Raw genomic sequence first — 9125 nt, 5'->3', positions numbered from 1 at the left:
TAACCAAATTATCTTCAATTGACCTGATTAATATTTGATTTAAATCAAAGTCAATCACAGAAGATTCTTTCCCTTAATTTTGTTTTCATCTTGAACCGTTTGATACACTCCGTCGGATGTCGACATGTGTCACTTTTGACAGCTAACTCAATTTTAATGAGTCATACGCCACATGTGTGAATTATAAGGCCCACAATTCAATCCACAGAATCCTAATTATTTTCTCATCCAATGAAATTTATTGCGCTAAAATTTCTTTGTCTACAATTAGCATTATTGTTCTTTTTCTTTTTCTTCTTTTTTAAATAAAAGTTTGAGTGTGTATATTGTTTGTGTTGCCAATGGCTTTTGCCTTTTGGTTAGGCATATGTGATTCTATGCATGTGTCGAAAAGTACCATTAAACAATTCAGCAAGAATGATGTTCTGCAGAAAATGGCATACTTTGTTAGTGAAGGAATAGTGGTGGTCATTTTTCTTTGATAAGCAAGGCATATTGGCTTGTTTGGATCTGTGTGGGTTTAAATGTTTCAATTGTTTCCATTGATATATAACAGGGAAAAAAGGATGACTTATAAAATGTAAAACTCAGAAATTAGCTAGCCTTGGCTTAGGCTAGAGTGCATAAATGAATGGAAACAGAACTCACGGGTTATCGGAGAGACCTATGACGTAAATGAAGCTTATTGAATATCTGAGTTTTCTTTGACCAATCCAAAGTTCTCCTCAGCTTTTGGTAATAGGTTCTCAGGAAAAGAAATGTACTGCAATACTGATGGGGCATACAGGAAGTGTGAAATCTCTCTGCCCTCATCCAACTAATCCTGGTAGGTGTAGATTTTCATCTGTATGTGGGTTTTCTCACTTTTTTTCTTTCTTTTTCATATGCTATTTTTGTGAAAGAACTAATGAGAATACAACTAATTTAAACCACTGCTTCTTCTTATCTGGCAGAGATTATTGTCTCTGTGGTTCGAGAGATGGCTCCTTTGCTTTAGTAAAAAGTCATATTTTACTTACGACTTCCCATCATGTAGTGAAGCATAACTCCTTAGTTTTAGAATTTGTTATATCATTTTAGTTTTGAATTTTAATAATAATAGCCATAAAAAAGGGATGAAACTCACTGCTCTTGTGCAGTTGTCTTTCTTCCTCACTCCGTTTGCTGTCTGTACTTTTGTTGAGTTAGATCCTTAATTATTCTTCTTCACATTTAACATATTAGGTAATGCTGATTAATTATGAGAATCTAAGGGTTGATACGTGGTTTCTTTTTTGTTTTGTGTATTTAGACATAAACAAGTATAAAATAATATTACTTCAGACTTTATAAATGTAATCCGTCTAATATGACAGTTTTGGGATGCCATGGCTGAACTTATTTGAAATATGCAATTCTTTTCCAGTCTGTTATTTATAGTTTTGGTCGCACTCTTTTCAGGAAGCTGAGAAGCATCTGTCAGATACGGTTGTGTCCAAGGCACTGGCGGCCAAGATTGATCGGCCAATAGGAATAGTCTGTTTTCAAACTGCAAAGGATAGCAACAATGTTCTTAATTCGTGGGCTACCAACTTGGAGAAATTGCTTGATCTTGTTGAGAAGAGCTGCCACCAAATACACAAAGAAATTGCTTGGTCTGTTGTTTGCACAGGGTCTTTTTCAAATTGATTTAGGGTCGTGGTTCAAATTGATTTAGGGTGTTTTCCAAATTGATATAGGTTTGATTAAAATAAAATGGCAACCCTAGTAATTTATCAAATTGATTCAAATTGATTTTGGTTTGATTAAAATAAAATGGCAGCTCTAGAAATTTATCAAATTGATTCAAATTGATTTAGGTTTGATTTGCAGCAGTTCATGCAGCTTAGCAGGAAATTTCTGGAGCAGGTTGCAGCTTCCAGCATCAGTTCTGCCACTCTGAGGTATTCTTCATTTCTCTCTCTCTCTCTCTCTCTCTCTCTCTCTCTCTGATTTTGATGTTCTGCCGAAATTCTGCAGATTTTTTAATTGTTTTTTGTGGATAAATTTCCTCTGTTTTTAATTGTTTTCATCTGCCAAATTCATGTTATAACGAAGAGTTCTTGTTTGTATACACTTCTGGTCAGATTTCAGGGTCTTCATTTGCTAATATTTGCCTTGTGTTATGAAATCAAACTGCCTTTTTAAACAATGCTGCTGCCACTTGTGTTTCCATGAACCAAAACAAATCATGAAAATGAACTATACAGAGGGATGCTCTATTTTAATCTGTAGAGAACTACGAATTTGGGTTCTGCCACTTGAGGATGTATACATACAGCTTTTAACTCATAGACTATTTTGTTCTTATAATTTAGAAGAATACAAGTTGAAGAGAATATTGACTTTGACAACAATTTATTAAGCTGTATTATGTTTAAAACGACGCTTCGCAACGTCGGAAAACCTAGCGTTCTGTCTCCGTCGGTGGCCAAATTGAGCTTGAGCGACCAGGCTTTCTTCCCCTTGGCCTTCGTCGCCTGCACGGTATATAAGCCTCGGTTCTTTTTTTCTTTGCTAATATAGTTTAATATGTAATTTGTTGTGGAAATGGGGATCAATTTGGAAACTTTTTTTACATAAATGAGAAATGATAAGATGTAGTTAATTATGTGCATACACTGCTGATATGTTAATTGATTTCATAGTGCAGACTTCTGTGGCATTTACGAGCCTTGTGATTGCAGCTGTCCCGACACTATTTGTAAGTTTTCTTTAATACTTCAATCCAAAGGAAAAAGCAATCACTGAAGTGCCTAGGAAATCAGTTGAGTTTTAGGGAGTTCTGACTTTTCCATGGCATTTCTTTTTTTGCCAAAACCCCAAACCCTGAATCAGATTATATTCTTTTTTTGTCTATCTTTGTACTGCTTGTTATTGGGTCTTGATATTTTTGGTTTTGTTATTTGGATGAGTTTGAGTGCTATTTGGATTGTCAGAAGATTTATTGTGCAGTGCTTTGCAGGGAATGGAATGTTTAAAAACTCCTGGCATGGACTCATGGCTTGAATGGTCTTGGTCTTTTGAGTCCTTCTCTTGAGTTGGGCATGAACCCAAAAGCAAATTAGATTTTCAAGTCTTGATAAATGTCTTCTTTTGAGGTTGCTTTAGGTGCCCTTTTCTTTGGTTAAAATCGGATGTTCGAGGCTTGTCCAAATTCTTGTTCCAATGTGGCTGTTTCTGGTATGTTCTGTAGGCAATGGGGAGATACAGCTCGTGAAGAACTCCCCAGTACTATGGCTGCCATTAGGCTTTCGGGCATGGAAATAAGTGATCTTACGCTGGAACTGAATGACTTTGCGAAGCGTCGTTTTGAACCTGAAAAGAAGCCTCCTTTATGCCCTCTGCTGCCGCCGATTCGAACTGGGACGACGACGATGACGTCGCTTTGGTGGAATTGGGGGCGCAAAGCGTGATTGAGCGGGAGGGCCTGGAAGTGGAGGTGAGAGAAACAGAGCTGAATTTACAGCGCTGGAGAAGAGTGATTGAAGAAGAAGAAAAAGATGATGATGAAGTATGATTATTAGGGTTGAAGGCACGAATTGGAGGTGAGAGGTGCGAGAAATGAACAGATTTCATTTCTGCCACCGAAATTAGGAGCTCAGGAGCTTACTCCTAAGCCACTCCTAAGCTCCACAGTCAACTTGCCGCAATTTCGGATAAATCAAGAAGGAAGATGAAGAAGAAACACACGTGTGGAAAAAAAAAAAAAAAATTTCTCGAAACCACACGTGAAAACTCAGAGGAAATGAGACGTGGAGATCCAAAACTACCCTCGCTGTTTCTGTAATGTGTAGACTAAAAGCGACAATATCTATTTACCGCTATTCATGGTTTGACCCCAAGGTCGTTTGTTGTGTGTGTTTGCCCTATTTTGGTATCTTCACGAGTTGGCCTCAATAGTCTGTTGTCTTATTCTCATTGGTCCTTGTTCAGTTGCGAAATTGCAAAATAGCCACACTGAAGGAACACGGGGAAGAACTGTCGGTAAACGTGTGCAAATTCCAACTTCAAAGGGGGGGCCCGAAGGAGCCAAATTGTCTTTCAACTCTCTCGCTCTCACACTGGGACTGGTCTACTCTACTTCCCTCCCCTGCTGCTACTTTGATCCCACTCTGCGTTTGGTTAACTGGTAACTCTCTCTCTCTCTCTCTCTGATTTTCCAAGCCTCTGTTTGGTCTCCGAGAAATCGAAAAGGAAAAATAAATCAACTTTCGTCTAAAAGATGGGACCTTCCTTCCTGGCAACCAGAAAAGTTTGTATCTTGGGTTCAATGGAGGGAGGCTATTAGGTTTCTGTCATTTCCAATTTATCTCAAATTCAGAACTTTACTTTCTTTTTTAATGTTTGCGGCTTTTAATCAGTAGTTACAACTCTAAGCATATTAAATGCGGTCGTTTATTCTGATTGGTTTTACCATTTTGGTCATAGAAGCCTATACGCCAAATTGACTATATGCATGAGATAGAATACACAAGTAACACAACAAGATGTTCAATGTATTGTCTACTTGTACAAATTTAGGTAACTGTCAATGTCTTTTCGATTTACATAGTACCAAGTTTATTGAAATTGGTAAAAATGGGACCGTGTAGTAAATGGTGCAGCATCCTATGTCCTTGTAGATCTAACCAGAGGATTGGCTTTTAGAGGAAGCCATGTTGCATGAAATGGTGGTTGAAAAATTGAGTGTGTGATTCATTTGATGAGACCAAGTTTATTGAAATTGGTAAAATTGGGACCATGTAGTAAATGGTGCAGCATCCTATGTCCTTGTAGATCTAACTAGAGGATTGGCTTTTAGAGGAAGCCATGTTGCATGAAATGGTGGTTGAAAAATTGAAGATAATTGTAAAAGCTTTGTTTTTCACGTTGAACCAACTGCCTATTAATGGGTAGAATGTGATTCATTTGGTGAGTGCATGTAATAGTTGAAACATGGGTGTTTGAGAGAAAAGAACTCTTGGGAAATACTGTGAGCCGCACAGGTTATGGTTTGGGTTATGTTGATTTAACTCAAGTGTGTCTTGTACTGTTATTGTTCTCATGGTAATGTAGTCACGTAGGCAGGATTTTGCCAAACCTCATAAATCTCTTGTGCACTATCTTTATTCCTTGGTTTATTTTATTCTGCTCAAGTGTTGTTTGCATTTTGGTGTGATTATTTCTGAATCTTGATTTACCACGGTTAAAAAGCACCAAAGTATTGTGATTTTCTAATATTCAAGCATTGGTTTCTTGACTATTTGCCTTCTTTTTTTGTTGTAATTTTCGAACTGCCGTGTGTGCACTGTATGCATTTTGTTTATGACTAATATCTGCCAGACAAGTGATTATTCAATTTTGAGGGTTTGGTTTTAGATGTTAATGCGTGATACCATAAGAAATTTAGTCTTGATCCTTTGCATAGTTGTTCCTATTGCATTGGATCAAAATTTTACAATGCTAAGTTGGGTTTCGACGGAAGGAAATGTGACTCTGTCAATGGAGATCATTCTAAAAGTAGAAAAGCCACACCTGCTGTTAAGCATACTATGCTGGAACTCAATCTTTATATGATTGTGGTTATAGGTTAATAGGCTGAACTACATTTTAAGGCATGATTTTTCAGTGGTTCCATGTTTTAACTTCAGGAGTTTGAACTAAAGTTTGTTTATTAATTAACAGGTCAAGTAGGTTTTAGCAGAACTCGGCAGTTGTACATGGTTCTAGGATGGAGAAAAGCAATGGCAATAAAGCAACCCAGATTTTTTGGAGCATAGTTAGTTTCTTGAGGAGATGTCTTTTTCTTGTAATTTCTGTTCGTCCTATACCTCATCACATTGCATTCATCATGGATGGAAATCGAAGATATGCTAAAAAGCGGAAGTTGAAGGAAGGGGATGGACATAGGGTTGGGTTTTTGGCTCTGATGTCCATGCTCAAGTTTTGTTATGAGTTGGGGGTTAGATATGTGACTATATATGCCTTTAGTATTGATAATTTCAAAAGGGACCCTGAAGAAGTTCAATCCTTGATGGACCTGATACAGGAGAAAATTGAAGGGTTAATCAAGGAAGAAAGCATAGTTAACCGCTATGGAATTAAGGTACACTTTATAGGGAACCTAAAACTCTTGAGTGAACCTGTTAGGTTGGCAGCTGAGAGGGCTATGGAGGCCACTGCCAACAACTCCAGAGGAGTTCTGTCAATATGTATTGCCTACACTTCCACTGATGAGATTGTGCATGCTGTTCAAGAATCGTGCGAAGAAAAATCAGATGAAATTAGTGTAATGAATGCAAGTGGAGCTGGGTATGGTCTACTTCAACTTGGAGGGAATGAAAAGGAAGAAAGGGAGAACATTGTAAAATTGACAGATATTGAAAAGCATATGTACATGACTGTTGCACCTGACCCTGATATTCTAATCCGTACTTCTGGCGAGACCCGGTTGAGCAATTTTCTTTTGTGGCAGAGTGCACACTGTTATTTGTACTCTCCATCTGTGCTCTGGCCAGAGATTGGTTTCCGGCATTTCACTTGGGCGATCTTGAGCTTTCAGCGTAGCTACTTTTATCTGGACAGAAAAAGGAAACAGTCATAATTTTGTTTATTGATGTATTTTCACGTTTGGTCTACTTGTTTCTGAATTTCTAACCTCGCTAACAAATACAGATTAGATGCAGGCTTGAAGCATTTTTCAGTGCCCCGGCCTGTAGTTCTTACATTGTAAACATTAGTCTGCTGTATTGTAAGAATAATTTGCTTCCCTGTGTGGTTGCTTTGCTGAGTACTTGCATTATGATCATCTGGTCATGGTTTAGTGATGTTTTTCATGCATGCAATGATGTCACATCTACTGGAATATATAATGTTATTCGAAGTGCTCCCTCTCTTGGCATTTGTCGTCTTTCTCCCAATAGGCCTCGACTCCTTTTGGATTGGTGAGTCTTGATCGATTAGGGAGTCCAATGGTAAATCCGATATCGATGAATTGTGGAGCGGCGTCTCATTCAACACAATGCTAAGATGAGTGAGAATAATTTTGAATCTTGGACAATTCTTCACAATCTCTCAACATTGGTATTTTTGAAAGATGTTTTGCCTTGGCCAATGGCATTAAACCACATTTGTGCCTGAATAATCTATAATAAAAAAATAAATTAGAAATGTAAGAAAATATCAAAAAATATGACATTAAATTTAATAAAGAGATTTTCTATTTAAACCACACACTTTTCTTTGTTTACCGCAATACTTAAATCATTAAGCTCTTAGTTTTTATTATTGTGTAAAAAGGCAAAAAAGGACATCCAACTTAATACTTAACACTACTACATTTATACACACCCCACCACTCTTTATATTAAGTTTTAGAAAAACACAAACTTCTCTACACCCTATTGTCATTTTAGTCTTCTCTTTCAATCCAAGAAAACTACACTCTCATCTTCTCTTCACAAACCCTAAATACGGTATGCAAATAGTGGCTTGTGGGTCATCAATTAAGGTTGTAATGTGAGATTATTTCTTGAATTGGGACTTTTCCGAGAATTATTGAGGATACTGTGATCAAAGACCAATATTATATTATTTGATCATAATATATTTTTATGAAAACCAATATATATATATATATATATATATATATATATAGCGAGGTGTGAGGTGTGAGGTTGATGAGTTTTTTTTTTCTTTTTATGGTGGGTGTGTAATTAGGGATAGTTTAGGAAGAAAGTGAGGTATTCTTAGAAATTGTGAAAATCTGAATTAGAAGTTGGGGTGAACAAAGAGAAGTGCGGGGTTTAAATAGAAAAACTCTTTAATAAAACTGCAATTACAAAAATTTTACCTCGTTGCCAAGATTTTTGCCGCTTCGAATGTTGTCCCTCGCTTTTGCCAACACATCTCTCCATTTCCCTAACTCTTCATTAAAAAAAAATTGACCTACTAGCCAAGGTCATTTTCATACGAGGCGAACCCGATCTTTCACAAAATTCTCCATGAATTTTCCTCCTTGTATGAGATAACTTCATCTCATTGGCCATAATTGAGCAATGACCAACTTGGATTCAATACTCACACAACAAAACATCTTGCATAGTTGTCCACGTGCCTCTGACTTTGATGGAAGATGTCATTTATATTTTTTCACAAATGAAATTTAGTAGTAGAAAATAAAGATAGGAGAAGAATTTGTATGAAGATTTGGTATGGAAAGTGAATAATATTGGTAGGTATTTACATAAGAAAAAAATTGAGAATTTTTTCCAATTTGTTTTCAATTTTTATTACATAAAAATTGGTAGCCGTTGGATGGTAGTGGAAAAATTGATCATACTCCCCAGGTAGCTTCACATGGCTTCTAGTCTTTGGAGGAAAGCAGGTGCTGACGCCGACGAAAAATATATTCAAATTTTTTTACAGTTGGCTTGCGTGACGAGTGCAATCTCTACGTGTACGTCACGCGCCAACGATTAAAAAAAATTAACTTTTGTGTGTTAACGCCATCCTGGTATCATCGTTGATGTCATCGCCTGAAGAGAGGAGCTCAGGCTCATCTTGCCTTGGGTCTTGCCTGGTTGGTGAACCTCTCTCTTGCCAGGGCAAGAATTGAACGTTGGAACCACTTTTGGAGGCCTAAGGGGCCTTTAACCTATGCTGGGCTCCTGCAGTGGAACAGTCCTTTTTCTTTCTTTTAAATTTTGAATAGGTTGAGAATAGCCAGAAAGGTCATAACGTTAACAAGTGAGATGACTTGGTTTGGTTTGTTGCATTTCTATCACTCAATAAAATATACTGAATAGTCCAAGTTTTTATTTTTAATTATTTGTCTTGTTTTAAATAAAGCATATTCGTCACTTTTTCTAGCAAGTAGTCATAGAAAAACTCTGCATGGTGGAGGAACCCTAGTTGCAGTAGTTGAGTTGACTGCGTCAGAATCAGTACTGCATCTAACGATAAAAACTGCCCAACATTGTCAAGTCACTACTGCTACGGTGAAGTATGAAACGGCATCTTTTCCTCTTGAAAAAATTGAGAGCCGTAGAACAATATTAACTTAATTTCATACAAAAAAACTCAAATTGCCAAGCATTTTTCCATTATGAAAAAATAATATTAAA

The 9125-nt window shown here is 37.0% G+C and overlaps 1 protein-coding gene and 1 long non-coding RNA gene across 3 annotated transcripts; both read left to right on the top strand.

Moving 5' to 3' along the window:
* Window positions 1-665: 665 nt before the first annotated feature.
* On the top strand, window positions 666-1919 carry LOC117615313. 2 transcript variants are annotated; one of them, XR_004583995.1, is made up of 3 exons: window positions 666-826; window positions 1441-1634; window positions 1852-1919. It is a non-coding gene; the product is annotated as an uncharacterized LOC117615313 (long non-coding RNA). The 2 variants fall into 2 exon arrangements; XR_004583994.1 differs by having other exon boundaries at window positions 1855-1904.
* Window positions 1920-3215: 1296 nt separating this feature from the next.
* LOC117615312 (dehydrodolichyl diphosphate synthase 6-like) lies at window positions 3216-6823 on the top strand. Its single transcript, XM_034344378.1, has one exon. The coding sequence runs from the start codon at window positions 5732-5734 to the stop codon at window positions 6602-6604; it is 873 nt and encodes a 290-aa protein (XP_034200269.1). The 5' UTR covers window positions 3216-5731; the 3' UTR covers window positions 6605-6823.
* The last annotated feature ends 2302 nt before the right edge of the window (window positions 6824-9125 follow it).

This window comes from Prunus dulcis, chromosome 1 (genome assembly GCF_902201215.1).
Source record: "Prunus dulcis chromosome 1, ALMONDv2, whole genome shotgun sequence".
NCBI classification, from domain to species: Eukaryota; Viridiplantae; Streptophyta; class Magnoliopsida; order Rosales; family Rosaceae; genus Prunus; species Prunus dulcis.
This window is presented reverse-complemented; position numbering and strand designations above follow the sequence as displayed.